The sequence below is a fragment of the Eublepharis macularius genome, chromosome 7 (assembly GCF_028583425.1).
Source record: "Eublepharis macularius isolate TG4126 chromosome 7, MPM_Emac_v1.0, whole genome shotgun sequence".
NCBI classification, from domain to species: domain Eukaryota; kingdom Metazoa; phylum Chordata; class Lepidosauria; order Squamata; family Eublepharidae; genus Eublepharis; species Eublepharis macularius.
Window position 1 is genome coordinate 68,015,421 of NC_072796.1, and position 24,214 is coordinate 68,039,634.

General features: G+C 43.2%; 1 protein-coding gene across 6 annotated transcripts in view; it reads right to left on the bottom strand.

The window, feature by feature from the left end:
- Positions 1-24,214, bottom strand: part of PTPRM (protein tyrosine phosphatase receptor type M) — a 749,315-nt gene that overhangs the window by 262,031 nt on the left and 463,070 nt on the right. For all 6 annotated transcript variants that reach the window (XM_054985128.1, XM_054985127.1, XM_054985126.1 and 3 more), the window contains exons 12-13: positions 6,793-7,066; positions 4,552-4,588 (exon numbers count right to left, since the gene is read on the bottom strand). In XM_054985128.1, coding sequence (XP_054841103.1) covers positions 4,552-4,588; positions 6,793-7,066 — 311 coding nt within the window. The remainder of the gene's footprint in view (positions 1-4,551; positions 4,589-6,792; positions 7,067-24,214) is intronic.

Consider the following 24,214-nt stretch of genomic DNA (forward strand, 5'->3'; position numbering starts at 1 on the left):
TTATTTTTCCTACCCTGGGTTTTTAGCAAGCTGTGAAGGTGCTGAGACTGCAATACTGTAGGAATGAGAAGGTCAGTCAGGTTTGATCATCATACTATTTTGGAAAAGAGATCAAGGCTAAGATGTTAAACATTCAGTGTCTTCAGAATAAGGAGAGAATAGGAAAAATTTAGACCTCTTGTGTGAAGTTGCTGAACAGAAAACTATATTAGCTCATTTGGCCAATCATTCATGTCAGGAAATGTATTCAAGGCAATGAGTGACATTGTACATGAGAGAAAGATGTCACCACAATGACCTAGAGACCTCTTCTTCTGGCTTATTTAGAGTTATTTCTAATGCTTCAGTGTTAGAAGCCTGTTTTTGCATCACAAATCCTTGGCCGTTTCCAGATGGCTTACCTGCACCCGCAACGTTGTGCCACGTTGCGGGAAAAACGCGCAAAACTCGCGCGAGAAAACGCAATATTTCATGTTTTCCCCGCAACGTGGCGCGACGTTGCAGGTGCAGGTAAGCCATCTGGAAACAGCCCTTGTTTGCTGAGAGAAGACATGAAGACTTTGAAGCAGATGTTCAATGGGAGTTTTGTGTCTCCCAGTATTGTATGTGCCCTTTTCTCCCTGAGGCTGTGGTGCACAGGCAGAAGCAGCTGCAGCCTTCCCCTCCATGCTATTTTCTCCTCTTTAAAGCACTTCACAGAGCTGCTATTAGCTCCACTGCAAAACATACATTCAGTCACATAAATAATGTGATTGCACAAATGGAGCCAACAGCATCCCTATGGAAGAGTTTAAAAGGGAGAAAACAGTACAGAGGAGAAGGATGAAGCTGCTTCTTCCAGTGCACCAAAATTGCAAGGAGAAAAGGGTACAACTGCAGGAGACTCAAAACTGGGTCTGGGAGTCTTTGTAACATATGAAGATGCTCTTAGAGAGTGTCTATGTGCAGAGTGTATCTGACCACAAAGGCCTCTATTCCTCATAGGGAGAGAGAGGGGAGACAATGACACTGAAGTTATTAACTGCAAATAGAAAATTTAAAGCAAAAATTATTCACACTTTCAAAATAAACACTTTCTAATCATTGACTCACTTTAATTAACATTGTTGACCTTGTACGGCTTTACATAATAAACACATCTCTTAACTTGGAGTCACTTGCTGACCAGAAAGCAAGGACAACTGATACTGGCACTTGTGTAAACAAACCTCTGTTGGACAACTATCTAAGGAATTTGCTCCTTATTTTTGGTTTTCAAATTTTCAGATTTAAAGGATAGCAATTAGGTAACCCGCATGGGCAATTCCTTCCCTCGCTGCTGTACGGCTGAGGTGTTAGGAGCTTGAAAGGGGGGGGGGGGTCAAATTGCCTGGCTGGCCAGGTTCAAACCATCCAGGGATGGGTTGCACCCGGGGCTTTTGGGCTCGCCCAGACAGGTCAAGGCAGCAGCCCAGGGTGGACCCTGTGGCTTGACCTGTACCGCTAGTAGGCCCTTGCCGCTCTTAGATCCAAACTGGTGTCTGTCTCTTCATTCTGACTAGGGTGGCAAATGGTCTTATAGGAAACTAAAACTCAAACCCCGGTGGCTTAATGGAAACTGCAATCAATGACTGAGCACATCATCTATTAGAAGGAGAGGGGATTTTTAGACATAGTTCGGTGACATAGGATAACTATTTTTATGACTTCTCAAGGTTCCCTAAAAGGTAGATTCTGCCATACCTCATCTGTCCAAACAACTTAATCCCAAAAAAGCTGCTTTTTGACAACCACTGTCATTTATCTGCCTTGTGACACCTATTTCTGAATCTCACTATTTTACTTATCAAGCAACCTTCATTTGCTCTGAACTGGATTGTTTCTAAATGTCACTAGGTGTTAATATTTTTCAACTACAATCTGGATTCTTGCATTTCTGACCACTGACATACATACCTTATCACTAACTGAAGTCTAAACTTCTGTATCCTTTTTAATTCACAGAATTAGTAGTAAATAGTAGCTTTCAATATGCCAATTTAAGTCTATGCCCTTCACATTTCTTTTTAAAAAGTAGTATCTACTGTAGTGATTTAAACTGAAGAAATGTAGCACATGTCACAAATATGCTATCTGTTATATTTTAGCAGTTATGCTAATCAATGTATCATGCATTTTTTAAAAAGTTTATAGCAGTTTTAAATAAACAATCATTTGCAGAAGATTCCTTAGAAAGTTCTAAATCTTTTTCATCTTGACATGCAACTTGGGAGCCAGTTTGTCAAAGGTCTCTCTCTGTTTCTTCTTTCCAGTTTCTCCCTCTGAGAAATACTACAAACTTTTCAGAAATTTTACAAAGTACTCACTAATATGTTTTCACAATATACAAATAACTGGCATATGTTTAAAATAAAGGCTGCATCTCTTTCTTTCTCTTCCCCAAAGAAGCTACTTTGAAGTCATCTGTTGCTATGGCAGCAACTTCAATGCAGGAAATACCCTCTAGTTTCCAAAATGAAAGAAGTAAAACCGTTCAGCTGATCAAACAGGGAAAGAAATGGCAGAATACCTTCAAAAGATTTAAAACACAGATTGTTGAATGATACTGCTAAAATTTAGAATAAATTAGATCAAATTATTATTGTTGTTGTTGCTATTTGTAAGATTTTTACCTTGCCTTTCTCCCCTCACAGGGCTATCAAAATGGCTAACAAGTTAAAACAAATTAAAATCTCATCGTAAAAGCCATGAAACAGTACACAAACACATCATTAAAACAATTTAAACCAGAACTTAAAATGAATTCAAAATATAAAATAAAAAACAACAGTTAAAACAAATCAGGCAAATCTCCCTGAGGAGAGAGTTCCAGACTCCAGAGTCTTGGCGCCACTACTGAGAAGGCCCTCTGCTGGGTTGCCACCTGCCTAGTCTCAGAAGGTGGGGACACCCCCAAAGTAGGGCCTCTGAAGATGACTGCAGTGGTTGCGTTCATAATAGTCCTTCAGGTATGTTGGCCCCAAACCATATAGGGCTTTAAATGTCAGCACCAGCACCTTGAATTATGCCTGAAAACAAATTGGAAGCCAATGTAGATGAACTAAGACTGCTGTGATATGTTCTTTACAAACTCCAGTCAACATCCTGGCAGCATTCGGCACCGTTTAAAGTTTCTTAACACTTTTTAAATGCAGCACCACCTAGAGTGTTGTTGTTGGTATTGTTGTTTGTTGTTATTATTCATGTTTAAAAACTGCAGATCACAAAATGAACAAAATTCCACATGACCAGATATTACATACTAATTGGTAAAATACCTTTTATACTGTTCACATTCATTGTTAGGGGATAACTACCATGAATGTCTTTCTTTGGAATGAACCCTCATTGTCCACATGTGCCTGCAGGTGGTGTATTTAAGAGGCAGCTCTTAGGCAAACTTAAGGATTGCAATGGAACACTGTCGGGAGGGTTAAAGGTCTATAGGGCCTAACCAAGTTAGTACTTTGAAAGTAAAAACCAGGCCTAGTATAAAGCCCTACATTTTGTTGTTATTTAAAATCCAATTTCAGTCACATTTGGAAGACCACAGGAAGCCACTGAAGCCACGGGAGCACTGTTATAATGTATTCCTAGCACATTATTTATATACTAGGTGAAGCTTCTGAACAATTACAAAGACTGTATTACACTAGTCCAGATTGAAGGCCACAAAGCCACAAGTGGTGGTCATCATGTCACTAGCGTTGCCAGGTCTCCTTACCCTCCCAGTGGAAGTGGGGTTCCTGGCACTCACTTTTATGTAATTGTTGCATGCGCACACAGCCTGTGTAATCTCCCAGTGCTGACACTCTGTGCTGGGCTAATTCCTGAAGAATTGACCCTTTGGGACCCAAATTGGCCCAGTGGAAAGCATAGGAGCACTGCCACGGCCTACACGATTACATCACTCCTGGAAGTGACGTTGTTGCACTGTGCCAGGAGGCCTTTCCCCCCACCTTTTCTTTCCATTGGCCAGGTAAGTGGTTGCGGGGGGAGGGGCTGGGAGCGGGGATTCCCAGCCCCACTGGGGGACCAACAACCTTATATGTCACCCTGGAATCTCAAGCTCCCAACAGTAGCCTGTCTGTCTCAAAAAGAAATCTAAAGCTACTTCATTCCAACCTACAGTAATCACCAGGAAAGACAGATATTGTTATTGTTCTTTGAATCTATTCCGGGAGTCCCCTCCCAATAGCAATAGCTAGTCTGAAGCATCCATTTGAAAACTCAACTGAATTTTTCTTTTATAAACAATTAAATAGTCACTTTCATCATTTTTGTATAGAAGATGAGAGAATATATTGTATTGGCTGTTCTACTGGCTAATTTTTTTAAAATAATGATGTATTCTAAATTTGCTAAAACATTTAGTCTAAGCAAGCAAAAACAATCAGGAAAAGAAGAACTGTTCATGTAGACAGCTACAGACACTTATGATCTTTGGAGATTTTACGTATTTAACAATGTAAAGATTATGCTATAAAGGTAAACAGATTTAAGTTCAGGAAGTAAGACATAATTGAAGCATACCTTTTGTGGCCACTCTGACGCAGTCGATTTTTGTTTCCTGTGTCAGATAAAGAAAGAATTTATCATTTGTGAGTTTCCATCCATTAAAAAATTAATTAATACGCTGCTTCCATTTACACTCATGGAACGTTCTAAAGAAAATATCTACTTTAAGAGTTTGATCTCATCCATAATTTTCCCCTGACATCAATACTTTACTTAACATTACCCTCGAAGATGAATGAGCTGTTCCTAGACATGATACATTCACATTTTTTCTTTTTTGACAATACATTGACCTTGCTGTATCTCCTCATTTTTACAGTTGGCCACACAGTTCTAAGCAACATGCTAGGAAATCAAACAAAAATCAATGGTGCTTCACTTTTTTGCATTGTCAGTACACTGAAAAGGAAGCGGCCATTATGGTATTTGGCAGAAAACATTTCTATGCTGTCAAGGGAGACAGCAAAACTGTGCTAGGAGTTGAAAGGCTCTGGCTATGTATGTCCAGGAAATGGAAAACAATTCTAGAAAGAATCAGCTAGATGAAATGTGATCTACAAAGGAAGGACCTTTTATGTACTTTTCTCCTGGGTTCAGTAAACTGACTTCTCTTATTCTATTGGAGATGTAGAGAAATTCACTTATCTAATTTGTTTCTTTTTCAGTTAAAACATCTTGAATTACGTTTTAAGACTTTTTTCCCCTATAGGAGATTGGGGCTGGTCAGCACTGTCTATTCCTGCCAGATAAGAGGCCTTGAGCCACGTGTAAACCTGAAACAGCTTTCAAGGACAAAGCTTGACAGGGGCTGGCACCAGCCTCCTGGCTTGTTAGCACAGCCCTATGGGGATGGGGTGATTAGTTCTTTCCCCCCTCCATTCCTGTGAGGATAGGCTACAGCCAAGCTTGTCATCAGAGGTTTTGGCCATTTTGATTGGTTAGGAACAGGGCTTTTTTTCAGCAGGAACATGGTGGAACGGAGTTCCAGAACCTCTTGAAAATAGTCACATGGCTGGTGGCCCCACCCCCTGATCTCCAGAGGGCGGCACAGAGGGCAATCTAAACTCCCCTCTATCTGGAGATCAGGGGGTAGGGCCACCAGCCATGTGACCATTTTCTCCGAGGGCAACCCACTGAGTTCCACCACCTCTTTTCCCAGAAAAAAAGCCCTGGTTAGGAGTATAGGTCAGCTGCAGATGGCTATTTTTGAAAAAAGTGTTGTTTCTCCATTCTCCGCTGAAGTAAAAAAGGAGAGAACTTGCTCCTGTTTTTGCATCCATATCTGTATTTTCTCCTGCTCTTGAATGCTACGTCATTGGTGCGTTCCTGTGCTAGCAACCTTTGGGTTTTGGTCTTTGGGACCTCTGGACTTAAGAGCTAAAGCTCCTTTTTGGTCTCTGGAACTTGCTGAAGGTAACATCTGGAACAAGTTTAGGGACTTCTACTGAATATACTAGCTTAAATAGTCTGTTGCTGTTTTGTGCTTCATCACATACTTTTATGTTTATTTTGGTTCCTTTGCAATTTTCTTTAATAAATTCTTTTTCATAATTTGATGTGGACTTATCGAGTTATTGCTTCAATCCAAATCCAGTTCTTTGGCCATTTTGTCACATGCTATCTTGTTAGATTGTTTCTGGACTCAACTTGCTGAATGCCTACCTCAAAGGGCTGAATTCCTGTTTAAAACCTGGTAGGGCTGGGAATTTCCACAGCTGAAAGTTTAGTTAAGAGAAGCTGGTGGTGGCTTTCTACCCTGTTGGTGAGGCTTCACTTGCCAGTCCTTTTGGACTAGCCTTTGACACCAGCAGGTCACTGGTAGCCCCCCCCCCCATTCCCAGGGACCCAGGACCCAGGCAGGCTTGCTGGAGACTGCTACAGGAGAGACAACAAAACAAAGGTCCATGTCTAAGTCATGGCAATCAAGGATGAAAATGGATGCTGAAGGTGACATGTACTGATGTGATATATTTGAAGAAGTCAAGGAGAGTGATACTATAAAAGCAAAAAGCCTTTTTAAAGAGCAGAGAGAACAAAAGATGACAATCACTAACAGATTGCAAGGAGTGTTTGCAGGGTTTCCTCCACCAATTGACAGAATTATGTTATTTCTGCCCCCTCCCAATCTCTGAAATTCATTAACAATTGGCAATTATGCAATTTTTTTCTATTGCCTTTTTTTGGCACCAAAATTATAGTAATCTGGCTGGCTCATATATGAATACCGCTTTAAACTACCAATGTCCTAATACTTACTCCATTAGCTCTGCTAGCGGCTTGAAAATAAATACTGTAGCTTTTATGAGGGAGAAGAGGAGTATTCCAAAAGCCACTGTAAGTCTTGTTGTCACCAATTGTAAAAGTTTGAGCAGCTTGAATACTGTTGGCCGGAAACTCTGCTGCAAAATAATATTGAGAGTTCAAGAGTGAAGCATTCTGGAAGTGAATTGGTACTGGATAGCATTTCAGGATTTCAGTTGTTTTTTTGGTTCTACGGGGACGCTCTTCCTCAACAACTATTTGGTAGACACTAAAAAAACAAGAGGGAGGGGAGCAGAAGAAAGATGGAATGAGAAAAAATGGTGGGTTATATTAAGATACCTAATACAAACTTGTTTTGGAATCACACAGTCTAGTATTTATTTACTTTATTTATACCCCGCCTTTCTTCATAATGGCGACTCAAATCGGCTTACATCATTCTCCTTTCCTCCATTTTATAGCAAAACACATAATGTTTGAAAAGAAAAAAATAGAAGACAAAATATTAATATTCACATTGATGTAATTAAAGTATGTGTCCCCTTTCTAAATATAGCAAAAGCTTTGTTAACTGGCATCCATTTAACCAGAAAGCCTGGTTAATTAGCATATGGTTGAACGACTTGAATCAGCACCACTGGTTATTCAACTGAACACTAGTCAAGTGACTCAGGTGGGAGCTGCGCTACTCATTCATCTGCAAACTGGTTGAGTAACTCAGTGGGAGCCAGCTGACTCACTGGACTAGGTAAAAACATTGTTAACTACATATCTGATTAGCTGGCAAACCAAATTAGCCAGAAACCCCACAAATGCAGGTTAAAAATGCTGTACTCATTTCAGTAATAGTATTCATCATACATTTTTAAAAAATTAATAGATTAAAACATAGAAATATCTCTTTTAGCTGCTCTTATAGAACAAATTAGGGACAAAAAGCGTCTGTTTTTGATGTGTGTATTTGAAGCCACAGATTCTCTATGTAAAGTCATCTTCCCTCTTCAAATGCAATAGTACCATACAAAATGCTGGGACAAAAAAAAGATAAGAAAAATGCAAGCAAATCAACATTACTATTAGCTACGTCTAGAATTGTTTATAGTTCCTTTAGCATTTTGCTCAATCATAAAAACTTCTTAAAAAGTTGGTCACAAAGTGCTAGTTTTCTAGATGGTACTTTGAGAGAGCCAATTAAGTATTTTAGAAGCACTATTTTAAGTTTTTAGTTAACAGAGCTATCACTTTCTGACCTGGAAATAAACATCTACCTTCAATTTAGGCTTATATAGCTCATAGAAGATATAACAAGAATATAGAAAAAGCACAGCTCATAATTCTGCTCGTTTTACTCACCTGAGCAACTAAAACCATCAACATTTTAGCAATGAGAAAGCACTCTGCCTTAAAATTTCTACAATCTATTCCATGGAAACAGATTTTTGTAATCATGAGAATGCTGAACAACTGAAATAGTATTAATGTTTGTTCACGTATTTGTGCAGAGGAAGTTACTAAAATAGTTCTGGGCTCACATATTTTGTTCACATATTTGTGCAGAGGAAGTCTAAAATACTCCTGAGCTGCTTCTGCATGGAGAAGCTTACATATAATAATAATTACATTCAATTTATATACCGCCCTTCAGGACTAGACATGGGCATGAACCAAAAAAATTTAATGAACCAGCGGTTCGTAGTTCGGTGCCAACAACGATCCTGAGATCGGGAACCGCAACAAACATTTCCTGTTACTGAACCGGTTCGCGGTTCGTGGGGCGGGGAACAGCCCCCGTGGCACTTACACAGCCCATATTCCTGGGGAGTCTTTTGCAGGCTCAGCCATCACCCAAGTTTGGACAAGATTTCAAAAGGGATCTTGGAGTGATACCCTCTCCAATCTAAGGCCCCAGGAAACTCCCACTCGATACAATGAGAGCCACCGGTTGATGTTGGCCTAGTGTACAAAAGGTGAGTGATGACAGCAGCCACCGGGCCTGGCAGCCACGGGGAGGCAGCAACGAGCCGCCTCACCTCAGGGGGCAGGGGGTCTGGCTGCTTGCCAATGGCACCCCCCATGTACCCGCCCACCAGGCCAAAAAGGAGTGCACTGGTATTCCCTGCGACGGTAGGAATGTGGGTGATGACGGAGGCCGCCGGGTCTGGCGGTCACGGGGAGGCGGTGTTGAGCAGCCTCCCCTCAGGAGGCGGGGGATCTGGCTACTCACCGGTGGCACCCCCCCTGTGCCCGTCCACCAGGCCAAAAAGGAGAGCGCTGGTATTCCCGGTGCGGTCGGAAGGTGTGTACTGGGGGTGGCCGCCGGGCCGGGGGGGCACGGGGAGGTGGCGATGAGCCACCGCCCCTCAGGGGGCGGGGGGTCTGGCTGCTCGCCGGCGGCACCCCCCATGTGCCAGACCGCCAGGCCAAGGAGGAATGCGCTGGGTGGGAGAGGACATGACAATCGGACAGGGGCCTGATCCCCCAGCAACTGCAGGTCCACACTTCGGGGTCCCACTAAGGGACATTTTGACAGCAGCCGACAGTACCCACCTTCCTGCCTTGCCGGAAAGGATGGGAGGGAGAAGACCTGTCATGTGGGGGGTAAGTGGGAAGATCCCCCCAATCTCCAGGGCAAAGAGGAGCGCGCAGGTATTCCCGGAGTGGGTGGGAGAGGACCTGTCATCATGAGGAGGGGACGGGGAAGATCCCCCAGCATCCAAGGGTCCTCATCCGTGGGTCCCACTGAGGAACAGTGCGGTGGCAGCAGCCAACAGTACACACCTTCCTGTCTTGCTGGAAAGGATGGGAGGGAGAGGACCTGTCATGTGGGGGTAAGTGGGAAGATCCCCCCACAACCGCCAGGCCAAAGAGGAGTGCGCTGGTATTCCTGGCGTGGGAGGGGGAGGACGTGTCATTCGGACCGGGGGCCTGATCCCCCAGCCACCATGGGTCCTCACTCGAGGGTCCCACTGAGAAACAGTGCGGCGGCAGCTGCCTCCTGAGCCATCAGCCTCGAGGTTGTAAGCAGTGCTGTCTCAGATCCCGAGGGGACAACCTCCGCCAGCACGGTCTGCCAGAGCGCTCTGCTCTCACCAGCATCACCCTCAGGGCAAATTGATCCTCCCACTGATCCCCGCTAAGAAGAGCTGGTGGCTCCCTTTCTCCACCCAATGGATGTTTCACTGAGTGAGGAGGGAGACAGGCTCGGGTAGTGCCTCTTCAGGTGCCGAGTCAGGGCGGTGGAAGACAGGTGCTTCGGGTTTTTGCCCCTGCACACCAGGACATCACAGGCATGGCACCGCACCACACGGGGGTCATCAGGAAGGGCCCGAAAGTGCCTCCATACAGAGGCATTGTAACGTTGACCGCTAACTGTCCCAGGGGAAGGAGGACGAACGGTTACAGGCTGTGCTGCGGGGCTGGACACAGACGATGGGGTGAGGGGTGGACTGCAGGAGGGGACACCACCCAGAGTTTGGGATGGGGACGGGAGGGATCTTTCGTAACACACATACCATTCCTCCAGGGAGCCATCGCCCACCCACTTCTCCTCAAAATGTTGAGATTCTCTCCCCCCTGCGCAAAGACCTCTTGGGCCTCCACAGCCCACATAGGTGAATTGGGGGGAGTGGGAGGCCTCCCTGCGGCCCCCAAGCTACACTCAATACTGCTTTCCACAACTGAACCAGGAAGACTGCCATCGCACTTCACCCCACAACCACCCTTGGCAGTCAACACAAGAGGAAGACTCATTGTGCCACCAAACTAGAATTAAGGAGGAGAGGAAAGGAGATGACTCTGTGTGCCCTCTGCTGTGGTGCCCACTGAGCTTGGCAACAGGGCCTGGCAGCAGCACTGGAACCAGAGAGAGGGAGGGACTAGAGCCCTAGCCCACCACTCCCACAGACCTGACCCAATCAGGCACTGATTAATAATAATCAATGTGAGCCCTCAGCCGAGGTGCCCACTGAGCTTGGCTGCAGGGCCTGGTAGCAGCCCTGGCACCAGAGGGGGGGACTAGAGACCTAGCCCACCACTCCCAAAGACCTGAACAGATCAGGCACTAATAACACTGTGTGAGGCCTCAGCTGAGGTGCCCACTGAGCTTGGCCCCAGGGCCTGGTAGCAGTCCTGGAACCAGAGGGAGGGAGGGACTAGAGCCCTAGCCCACCACTCCCACAGATCTGAACAGAACAGGCACTAATAACACTGTGTGAGCCCTCAGCCGAGGTGCCCACTGAGCTTGGCCCCAGGGCCTGGCAGCAGCACTGGAACCAGAGGCTGGGGCTACAGCCATAGCCCAGCACACCAAGATGCCTGGGCAGAACAGGCACAGAGACTAAGAATAATAATAGTAATAATAAGAATCATAATGAAAATGATTAGGATTGTGATAATAATAAGAATCATTTGGTGAGCCCTCAGCCAAGGTGCCCACCTAGCTTGGCCCCAGGGCCTGGCAGCAGCCCTGGCACCAGAGGGAGGGAGGGACTAGAGCCCTAGCCCACCACTCAAACAGACCTGAACAGATCAGGCACTTATGTGAGCCCTCAGCTGAGGTGCCCACTGAGCTTGGCCCCAGGGCCTGGCAGCAGCCCTGGCACCAGAGGGAAGGAGGAACTAGAGCCCTAGCCCACCACTCCCACAGACCTTTCCTGATCAGGCACTGATCAATAATCAATGTAAGCCCTCAGCTGAGGTGCCCACTGAGCTTGGCCCCAGAGCCAGGCAGCAGCCCTGGAACCAGAGGAGATAGATCCCTATCCCCCAAACCCAAGCTGAATTAGTCTATCTCCCCAAAGGCTAGCAAGCGGCAAGCAAGAGCTCTGTCCCACCCCACTGCTCGCTGAAAGTGAAACCCAGCCTGGGAGCCCACGGCTATTTATAAGCACAGGTCCCATTGACCAACGCAGGAGGTCTGTGTTTGGCCGTCAGAGCTGCCTATCAGGGTTTGCAGGGATGAGATTGGAGTGCCCGTGGCTACAGGACACCCCCTTCCCCCTCCCTCCCCTGGGTGTCTTCTTCCAACTTGTAACATTTTTGCAGCTCCGTGGTTGGAAGGAAGACCTGCCGATCAAGGTAGGCTGGGCTTCCATTCGGGTTTCCAGGGCAACAGAAGGAGCGCAGACAGAGTTCAGGCATTCCCCTGGTTCCATTGCCAGGGGAATTGATTGCTGGCGGCTGAGTGTCTGGCTTCCCAAACCGCAGCCGAATGCACCAAACCAGGCTTTTGCTGACCGCTGGTTTGTTGGCCATGGCCGATAACGAACCGCCAGATCGCGATGGCGTGATCGCCATTTTCGTGGGTTTTTGAAGTACGTAATGCGGTTCGTGCCCATCTCTATTCAGGACAACTTAACACCTACTCAGAGAGGTTTACAAAGTATTTTATTATTATCCCTACAACAATCACCCTGTGAGGTGGGTGGGGCTGAGAGAGCTCTGGAAGAGCTGTGACTGACCCAAAGTCACTCTGCTTCAAAAGGAGGAATGGGAAATCAAACATGGTTCTCCAGGTTAGAGTCCCGCCGCTCTAAACCACTACACCAAACTGGCTCTTAAACATTGAGTTCTGTCCGAGCATGAATCCTGGGGTCCCAGGGGTTTCCCTTTTAAGCTGGAGCAAAGAACAACCTCCTTTGCTCTGACTTAAAAGGGAAATGGCATGCCAGCTGCAGGCAGAGCCCATGCTCAGTCCATGAAGTGGGTGAAGCACATTGCTTTCAAGATGACAGTAGTAAGGATTCCCTTCTTTTAAGTCTTTTTCCAGGTTTTTTTTGTTACTTTAACATCTGAGCTGCAGTTCAATTGACTTAGGGGTTTTCTGCATGGTTTTTTTCCTGACACTTCTGGCCCCGTACTGCTTCAATTTATCCCCTTCGTTATGCATGCTTTTTTTGTCTTTAGTTTTCACTTCAAGAGTTTTGGTTTTCCTCCATCCCCCCCCCCTCCAGTTCTTTTGAGATTACTGTTACCTTAAGCTTTTTTGGACACCAATTCTGGGTTGATCCCCCACCCCCACCCCCTGTGCATAATCTTTCTTTCTTTCCCACCCACTTTTTGATTATTGGATGTTCATCATAGTGGAATCACTCTTCCCTCTGCCTTCCTTTCCTGGCTGATCTTTCCAAATCGCCAATTTCATATAAATAGATTGACCTAGTGTTGTAAAAAAGGTGCAGTAGGTTCTCTGAATTCCCAGCTTTCATTTTTCAAAAATGCAAGTCATTAGCACTTTCCACTGTGGAAATATGCCTTTTTCATTATAAGTCTGCAAGGGAAAGCGTTAGAGATACTTTTAAAAAAATCACCCTAAGCAGGTCTACTCATAATCCTACTCAAGTCTACTGAATAAGACTTACTTTTAGGAAAGAGTCCTTAGGGCTGCACTGTAAATTACCTACTGCTTCTGTTTCTAGGTAAAATCTGTAGCTTTAGCAACTAAGAGAACAAGTTTATGACTTGAGTTGATCTTAACCGTATCTTGGATGGAATGAGTGGGGAAACATTTTGGGAAGCATTTTGGGCTAGAATGGAAGAGGGGAAGTGAAGAAGTCATGATTAGAGATGGGCACGAACCTAAATACGAACAAAAAATCCCCATGAACCAGCCCGGTTCGTGGTTCTCAAACCAGTGGTTCGTGGAAGCTCGTTTCCATGATCTTCCACGAAATGGTCTACTGGTTTGTTTGGTTTGTATTAAAGGGCAGTTTAAATGGCCATTCCCTGGGGAAATGGCCATTTAATCTTCTCATGCTGCTTGCAAATGGCAGGGCCCTTTAAACGTCCAAATCCACAAACCCCATACTCCCCCACACTGAAACCCATGAACCACATGATTTGGTTTTTTTGTGGTTCATGCCCATGTCTAGTCATGATCCATGGGTGAAAAACTTTTCATCCATGGAAACACTCTGGTAGATGTACTGTTTTTAAATATGAAAACAACAAGCTCTAAGCAGAAGAGGAGAATTATTTTCATGAACTTACTGAAGGGTAATTTTTCTCTTTTCATACATCTAGTATAAATGGATGCCTACATTTTAGAAATAAAATTGCTGTTCTTGTCTAGTTTTACACTGATCAGTTAATACTGATTTTACCATACGCAGCACTCCATATACACTGCATTCTAAATGCCTGAATTCATCCTCAATATGCTAAAGAATGTACAAGTTGACTAGAGTAATTTCAAACCTAAAATGTCTTTTCATCTTTACCCTAAAAGACAAATTAGATTTGTGAGCAACCAGACCTCAAATCTATTTGCTCTTTAATAATTTAAGCATTGAAAGGTCACAAAGCTCTTTTCTGTTCTGCTTTATCAAAGTCCAAGTGGTAATGAAAAATGGCTAAATCCTGTCTACTGCCCCATTTTATATAGGACTGTGTCCCTGATGTAAATTAACACATTATAAGCACCTGGGTCAATGGTAACCCGACAGCATTTTATGAGTTATATGTTTTAAATCTGTATAAATGAGATAATTTCAGCTAATGAAATTTATAAGATCATTCAGATCACAGCCATAATCTAAAACCTTTCTTTAAATCTTACTATTGGAAGTGCTTCCTGGTAATACAGAAAAAGAGAATATAGCTGGAAAGATATCATAAAGTTGAAGCTTGACAAAATAGCAAGCATTAAACTAAATCTTTACATTACTCTAGCATGCTAGTAATACCGTCCATTGTCTAAAGTTACATTATGCTTTTAAAAATAATTTTTAGGCATAATTAAGTAACATACTGCAAACTTTTAATGATGCTCCTAGTATAGCTTTCAAACTGGAGATTTTAAAAAAAATACAAATGTCAATATAAAAACATCCAAAATCAACCATAAAGCTACCATAAAAACAAAGAAGCTTAAAATTAACAACCTGAAAACAAGTAACAAATAGAAAGATAAAGCTGACCATAAAAATAAAAAAAGTAGTTGGTTGGATTCAAAGACTCTCTTTTCTACCCAGCAGTGGCGCCAGGGTTTTCAGCGCCTGCAGCTGGCCGGTGGGCTGGGTGCCTGCGTCCACGCTCGCACGCACGCACACACGCACCGGCGTGCATGATGGTATCACGTGTGGCGTCATCACGGGTGTGCGAGCCACCAGCCCGATTGCTGTGGCAGGCAGCTGGGATGGCGCGCGGGTGGCCTCCGAGCTCTCCCACTCGGTTGCCCTGCACTGCCACAGACGCCTGCCTGCAGCTGCTGTGCCTGGCCGAGGGCGTGTGCTGTCAGTGGCGCAGGGCAGGAGGGCTAGGAGGCTGCAGCTCCATGGCGTGCGCTCCTGCCCCCCGCACCTCCTCCGGCACCCCACACCCTGAGGCCACCGCCTACTTGGCCTCAATGGGTGCGCCGGCCCTGCTTCTACCCACTCTTCCACCACTGACAGAGGAATGTTTTCTCCAATGAAAGGCTTCTGTTGGAAAGAAAATTTTGGGTTGGATCCAGACAAAATTGGCGATTTCCAAAATAACAACAGTGTTGTTATTCACAAAGCGTAGCATCCAGACAAGAATAAAAGAACATGAAAGACACTGCAGACTTGGACAACCTGAAAAATCAGCAGTGGCTGAACATAGCCTAACGCAAACAGGGCACAGTATCCTATTCCAGGACACCAAAATACTGGACAACACTTCCAACTACTTTGTCAGACTGCACAGGGAAGCCATTGAAATTCACAAGCATAAGCAAAACTTCAACAGGAAAGAAGAAACCTTAAGAATGAACAGAGCATGGTTTCCAGTTCTGAAAAACACCAGGCTAACAAAACATTCTATCCCCGACAGTAGCCCTGCAGAGAAGATTAGACAATCAAGTACCAATCCATATGCAAAAGAACCTCCTCAGGATACAGTGAAGCCTCCCGCCATTAGCATTCCACACCCTGGGAAACTCTTGCAGGATGACTCAGCCCAACCCCACCCCTCCTGAGTAGATACAAATGACCTACATCTTTTCCACACTGTGACACTGAGAGATCTCTGTCTTTTGGTGCTACACCTCTGAAGATGCCAGCCACAGCTGCTGGTGAAACGTCAGGAACTACAATGCCAAGACCACGGCAATACAGCCCGGAAAACCCACAACAACCATCGTTCTCCGGCCGTGAAAGCCTTCGACAATATAACAACAGTGTACTTATATATTGCTCTTCTATACAGATTAGTGCCCATTGAGAGCGGTGAACATAGTCAACATTATTACTATCCCCAGAATACAGCTGAGGAGCTGTGGCCAAGAGGAGTAGCTTATCCATGGCCACCTGCTGAGTTCATGGCACTAGAAGGATTCAAACCAGCAGACTGCTGATTCACAACCCAACCCCTTAGCCACTAAGCTACAGCAGGGCACCTACATTTCATTCTTAGGAGTAGCATTTCATGGAAATCTGTAGGCTGCAGTGAAAAGGGGAAGCAGAAAAGTTCTATTTGACTGGTGCGAAATTTGCAGTGCAATCTTAAAAAGAGTAACTCTATCAATGTGCTTAGACTGGAGTAACTCTTCTTAGGACTGCACTATTACTCTGGATTCAGCCCTTTAAGATAGGAGAGGATCTTAATCCAACCCAGAGTAAAAACAATTGAGATAAGAAAACAATCAATTAAAGCTTGTAAATCTTTTTGTTTAAAAAATCTATAGTTTAAAACTATAAAGACTAGGTGCAAGGCAGATATTTGTAATGAAATAATTCCAAAGGTGGGTACTATCTCCCCAAAACACTGCATTTCTGTTAACCACCCATCTTAATTTTGAAAGTGGATGCACACCTAACCAGAAGACCACAAACAAACTTCACACTTATTTTAAAGTTACATTAACGATATTCGAAACTATGTGAAAAATATCTATAATTTGATAAATCTTTCTTTTGTTTTCAAGCATGGACATGCAACTATGATGCTCAAAGGTTCCGTAATTATTTTTATAATCTATTATAAACGCATTGTCTTGAATATACAAATGTCTCTAAAAAAAGGATTTTGCTTAAAACCTTTACTTATTGGATTTTAAATAACACTTCAGTAGCACTGCAACATTGGATTTATTTTTCTTCCTTTTTTTGCCTTTTTAGCAGTACATCTGAATTTCAAACAAAATGTGAAATAAAACTTAGACTAAAATAGAGTATTTCCAAAATAACTAATATCTGTGTATGTGTACACGTATATATGTGTATAAAACAAAATACTACTTTTGCAGAATTATATTTTTCAAAATTAATCTCAAAGGAATTTAAGGTGGTTACATATTTCACATAAATATTTCAAATTAGGGCCTTGCTACCATTTAGGTACTATAAAATGGATTCAGCAAAGCCAGGAAGATGCTGCGTGAGCAGGCAAGTCCAGATTTTCCTGGTCCCACCCACAGTGCTATCATTTTCTCTTTGTGAGTTCCCATGGCAGCCATCCCCCTGCAGCACTCTACACTCTACAGACTGCTTATTTTTAAAAAACATTTTAAACCACTTTCCCACCCAACAGAGTCCCCTATGCGATGAACAGTATCATGCACACATACAGACAGACACACACACACACATGAACAGAAAGGAAGGTCACTGAGAATCAGTGAGAGAACACCACACAAAACAGAAAATTCTTCATCCAATGGTAGAAGGCAGTGATAGAATGGACAGATGAATCTCCACGGGGAAGGAATTCTATCATTTTGGTGCCAATACTGGGAACAGACTCTCTCAGGTTGCCCCCCCCCGCATCTAGCCTCAGATGGTGGAGACACCTAAAAAAGGACCTCAGAAGATGGCTGTAATGGCCTGGTAGGTTTATATGGAGGTAGACAGTCCTTAAGATATGTTGGCCTCAACCCACATAGGGTTTTAAAGTTCAATAGCAGCACCTTGAATTGGGCTCAGAAGCAAATTAAGAACACTGAAGGTGGAACAAGACTGGAGTGATATGATCCTTACAATCGACTCGTGAGAATTCTGGCTGCAGCATCTTGCACCATTTGTAGTTCTCAAACACTCTTCAAAGAAAGCCTTACACACAGTTCATTGTATTAGTCTAATATAGATGCTACTAGGGTATGCACCACAGTGGAAAGATCTTTTTTACCCAGGAAAGGCTGAAGCTGGTGAAAGGTGCTCCTGGACACCTGGGCCTCCTGTTTTTCCAGCAGGAGGCCCAAGGCACAAACTATGGACCTACTCCTTTAGCGGGGAGTGCAACCCCATCCAGAACAGAAGGCACTCTCAGATCCTGGGTGAATTCTTCCTCCCACCAGTAGGGTTCCCAGCTCCATGTTGGGAAATTCCTGGAGATTTGGGGGGTGGACCCTGGAGAAAGTTGGGTTTGGGGTCAGGAAGAACCTCAGCAAGGTCTTATTCCTTACAATCTACCCCCCAAAGCAGCCACTTTCTCCTGATGAACTGATCTCTGTGGTCCGGAGAGCAGCTGTAATTCCAGACATCTCCAGTCACCACCTGGAGGCTGGCACCCTACCCACCAGTAGCTCCTCCAGTGTGTTGCTCTAGCTTGTTAGGCATCTTTCATCTCATCACTGAGTCCACCAAACATTGGTTCTCCGTTTCCACAGCCTCACTAAAATTCCTTGGAAGTGCAAGAGAGAGAGCAGAGTATCAACCACATATTTGTGACAACTCAGCCAAAACCTCTGGATGTCTTCCTTGCAATGTGTTCAGTGCTGAGGTATTTGTGTAGGATGGGACGAGAGCTGTAAGGAGAACATTATAAGACATGTAGGCTGAATCCAAAGGTAATTTTTCTGCCAGTAGAGAAGGGACCAATTTCCCCTCCCCACTGTGTACCTCCATTTTGCTACCTATATAGTACCAATGGGATGTTGTCCCCAAGAAGCAGCATGTTGAGGAGCTCAGCAGGGTTCAGCAGATGTGAGCAAAGTTCTATTCTACTGTTATGAGTGATAACCCCCCTCCTTTAGATCTAACTTTTAGTTTTCTATCCTTCAAGGCCCTTATTGAACAAGTCAGCTTCTATATTCTAAATGGGGAAAAGCAGAAATATTCCATGGATGCCTAATTATAATACCTAAACAAGTTATCGTGCTGAATTTCTTACCACAAGATGGTAGAACAAGAACTATTTTTGCAAGATAAATTTTTGCAAGATGAATTACATCTCCTCTGCTACTGTGAACTGCAGTTTCATTCATTAACTTTTGGAAAGTATTCATGATAACTGGAATTAAGTTGATGTTCTTCATTCTAACTCAGGGAGGTATAAATCTCTCTGTAGAAGGCCAAGCTGAGGCAAAGAACCCAAAATATTATTTTATTGATAGTTTAGCACAGTCAGGCCACAAATAAACCTGGGAAGAATTACCCAGGTAGCCTTAGAGAAGGAAGAGATAAAAGACAGCTTAATTTCAGCCTCTAAAGATAAATGCCCAACACAAACTCTCAAGTGACTTGGATAAGATTTATTTTCAGAGACCCAGTCCAGGGGGATGGGCAGGGGAATGGCATTTAGTTTTCAACATGAAACCCTTAAACTTCTTTGTGACTATCCAACCATTCCAAATGAATATTTTCAAAGATTTGAAGGTCACTATTTACAAAGGGGATTTTCTAGCAAAAAGAGATGCAAGCAAAACTTTTCCTTAGCATTCCTGTGAATACAAATCCCAGTGGTTTTCTTGTAAAGGAGAGTATATCATCAGTGGAAGGTGAAGGCTTTATTCCACGTATTGCTAGAAGAGCATTTACAAGGATAGTGTTATGCACAAACTTGTGCCTTAGGTGTCCCTCTTGCCAATCACAATAAGAGACACACACACCACGGAGTCCTGTAGAATGAAGCAATATATGATTGTTTAATTTAAACAATGGAGGAGACCCTTTTTCACAGGAGTAGGTGGTCTCCTTGTGTCCGGAGCTCATCAAAATTACAATAGAAACACTGGCAATTAATACTTTCAGATAATCATAACAATATTACAATATTCTAATATTTGCTATCTTACTGGCTCGTAACATATCTAGGGTCAGTTCTGATTTGAAGATGCAATTCTGGGCTAGCCCCTCTATTTGGGGGAATTCCAGTCTTCACAGTTTTTTTTCCTCTGCCCTCATTTTGGAAGGACACTGTCTAACCTTTTACCTACTTTCTTCTGGGCATAATACTTTCAAGGGCGCCAATGAATCTCAATCTGGTGCCTTGATATCTTCTGATAACTGAAATCTGTGGATAGGAAGGGATGTTTTCCTATTCGTGCCCTTTCCCCCAGTTCCTTCTCAGCTTTAAGGAAGATAATACCACTGGTGGCCAAAACCAGCTTGCTGCATCAAATCAGTTTTCTACAAAAGGCTCTCTGGTACTGATTTCTATTGGAATCTATAGAATAATATAACATATAAGTGCAGCCCTAAAAGCAGTATATCAGTTCTTACACAGTTTCAAGTCTTCTTGTTTCAAGTGTCAAATTCTTACAGGTTACATTACAAGTAGTATTTTGGCTCCTGAGCATAGAAAAAGTGCAAAGCTATATATATATATATATATATATATATATATATAATCAAATAGTAATAGTTTTACTGGGTTTTAGCACTTCAACTGCAAGTCTGAAGCTGCATACTTCCAAACTCTTCCATGTAAAATATTCCTTGTACATACAACATTAGAGTGTCAGAGAGGAGAACTCAATTATATCTCCTTCTAATAGATTATTTTTCTTATATACAGAGAACTTTAACTATGAGGAGGTATTCGAAGATGTAATATACTACTCATGGCTTGACTCCTCCAGCTTGAATCTTCCAATCCAAGAAAAGATATGGTTAATCTAGTGCAATGGTTACAGTATTGAATGTGGGTGACAGGAAACTGGAAAATCTGTACTTGGATACAATAACTCACTGGTGACTTCTAATACCACCATCAAGATGTTGTATCAACATCGGTTTTCCCTGTTAATATTAATGATTGCTGTGAGATTTAGCAATAACAACCTTGTCAGAGCTTGGAAGCTAAGAAGGGTTGACTATGATCCTGTACTTGGATAGGAGACTATCAAAGAAGATTGGGGTTGCTATGCAGAGAAAGGCAATGGCAAACAACCTATTATCTCTTGCCTTGAACACTCCATGAGATGGAACTTCATGGAGTCACCATGTCTCTCCCTCTCCCTCTCTCTCGCACGCACACAAATCCCAGGAGTTGACAGGTTTCTCCTTGGTTTTTTCTGCAAAGAGTTTCAATAGCCATTCACGGGTCCCTCATGTCCTGTCCTTTCTCTTTAGTGGGCAGATGCCCAGTGCTTCTAGGTTTGTCTCCCATAACCTTCTCAACTGGCTCACCAGGGCCACCTGGAACTTGAAGTTCCTGCACACAGTCATTTGCAGGACAACAGCTCTTACCATCCAGAGGGCCTGTTCCTTCCACCTATAACCTGTCTTTGGCTGTAATGGGTGCAGCTACACTGGCTGGGTTTTGGCATGGTTAGCCTAAGCAAGCAGGCAGTCTTTGCCTGTAGAACACAGTGGCAGAACACAGTAGAGAACACCGTAACCTTAAGGAGAAAAAGCCTACCCAAGAATATCTATGGTCAAGGTATATTTAGCCAGAGAAAGAGGATTGTGTGTAAGATGGCTTAAATCTGTTGCTCTGTACAGTATGTCTGTGGACATTTTCTTTTAAATAAATTTCTTATCATTTTGAACGCTGGAAGTTTGTTCTTTGTAACCACGACAAATGCCACTCAAACACATTACTAAAAGGTCACCGGGGAAGGGAACCGGTTGGTAAATTGTTAGATCCCCAGGAGTATTCAAGTACAGAAAGCTATCTCTGTGAAACTGGAGTGAAAGCAGGATACATAAGGACTCGGCAGAGCCTGCAAAGGGTAACATGAATGGAGAGCTAGGAGTGCTGGGCCTCTTGGTGGGAAATACTCTAATCAACCAGCTGGTGGCAGCACATACCCACAGAGGAACTCCTCCAGGAATTAGGTGAGCAGAGTTCTTCTTAGTGGAGACCCAGGATGACTGCTGAGTATCTCAACCTCTCAGAAGACCAAAGAGAAACAGCGCTTGCTGGTTAACACCATGCAACCTAGAAACAGCGCTTGCTGGTGTAACACCATGCAACCTAGTAAAAACTGCTTGCATGTTCCCTCTTATAAAAGGCTAGAGACGTGATTTTATAATGAACACTGGACATTCAGAGGTGGGGCATGTCATTTTTCTGGAAGGCATTCCCCTAAATGCTGCCCACAGGCCCAAAGGAAACCTAAGAATGCAGTAGAGAAGAAACTAGTTCCTCTTTTCATTCTGAGCCAGTCATTAAGTACAATCTGTTCTGTACTGCAGATGGATTTATGAGGAAATCAGTCCTCAAAGTTAATACAAATGAAATCTCTCACTTTTTCCAGTTCTTGTATAGCAATATCCTAAAGAGATCTTATATTCAAGACAATTTTCTTCATGAAAAGTAGTCTAATTCATTTTTTAAAAATCTACACCAGGCAGCATGGTAATAAAGCCCAACAGAATGAATTATCCATAGCTTTGCCAGGTGCCCACTTATGGTGGGCAATCCCCCGACAATCCTTGTCTCTGTCTGCTAGTCACCAGCTAATCTGCAGGAAGCAGATGGAGGAAATGGGGTGGTATGTATCCGTCTTGATGCTATTACTTCCAGTCACACCAGAAGAGATGTCATCACACATGGATGAGGGGGGGCACATATGTGTCCTGTTAAGTCCCCACCCCCTCACTGGCAACCCTATCTATTATGCAAGTTATAAGTCTATAACTGAACACAAGGAAATCACACATTTGTCATACCATTTATGGACCAAAGCACAAAGCACATCTGACCTAACAAGATTTTGTTCATAAAATGCAATAATGAAAAAGAGATAACTGGTCTTGTACTGATTTTTTATTGTCATATGCCATACATGCTGGATATCATAACTAGATCTACTGTGATGAATATTCCGTTTTTGTAACTTTAATTTCTCTTGGTCTGGCTGTGATCTAGATAAGATCAGTCATAAATTGCTTCAGAATATTAGCTGGGTACCATAAACGTATTTTGTGTTCTTTAGACCATAACTTATTATAAGAACATGGTTTGGCATCCGTAAGTCACTAGTGCCTTTTCAAAAAAGTATATGCAGCTCAATACTCTGCTGCTAGGCTATTTAGTGATAAAATCTGATATAATAAAATATTAATTAGAGCTGAAAGGTTGGGTGAAAAATATGAACTCAATTACAGCCCCATATTGCGAACAAATGGCAGGGTAAAAAAGGCTGTTAGTTATGGTCATTTGGGATAATAAAAGAAAAACTAGAACATTAGAATGAGTCTGAGAGCTTCCTAAAAGGTCTCCTGTTATTAATCTTCACATCAGGCCTGGAATTCCAAGTGTATAAGGCCTGGCAGAAGTTCTTCTCTGCTCCCACCTTAATCAATTTAAATTATTTGTCTGTGAATATGATTTTTCCTCTTTGCTGTAATTCTTAATGCTAAGTAACACAATACAGGGACATAAGAAAATTATGAATACTACCCAGAGTATTGTTTTTTTTTTAAAGGAGATGTAAAACTAACACATTTAAATAGTTCATGTTGAAATTAATCCTTAGGACTGAGTATGACCATAGAAGGGATGTTATAAGCCCTGATCTGGATAGCCCAGAGAAGCCTGATGTCAAGAAATCTCAGAAACTAAGCAGGGTTGGCCTTAGTTAGTAATTGGATGGGAGGCCACCATGGAAGTCCAGGATTGCTATGTCCACCTCTTTGTCTCTTGCCTTGAAAACCCCAGCAAGACTTGATAGTACTTCCTACCATCACCAAGGGTATTATATAGATCTCAGAATGCTCCAGTTTAGACATTTTACTTATAATAGAAAAGGTTATTACTAGATATTAAATGGCTTTGTACAGAAAATTTTGATAGGGTCAACAGCTACATGATACATTTATGCACAGTTAAGCATTCTGAAGTACTGTAGGCATTACAGCCTCAATGTCAATGTCAGTGGTTGGCCCGGCCTCTGCCATTTTAATAGCAGCTTCATATTTATGGCTGCTGGTAATATTAAAAATGTTCAGGCCTCTGGAGTAAAATGGCTGTGGTTTGGTCAACGGAGGACCTCTAGCAGTTGCTGAATCCCGCCCGGGAGACATGGCATGAATGGAATGCTGCAAAGGAATGCGGGGTGATTAAGTGGCGATTGGACTTGCTATCTTCCTGGCCTTGCCCGTGACCAGCGCAACAAAGGACTTGCAGTGTCAACCCCACTTAGCACATTCCTCTCCCTCCCTCCTGTCCATGATTGAGGAGCTAATCAAATGACATTCAGAAGTATAGACAATTAATTGTTCCTGGCACAATGTATCCCCTCTCTAAAAACACTTAACCTAGCTCCGGTATACCTCATCAGAAAATTGTC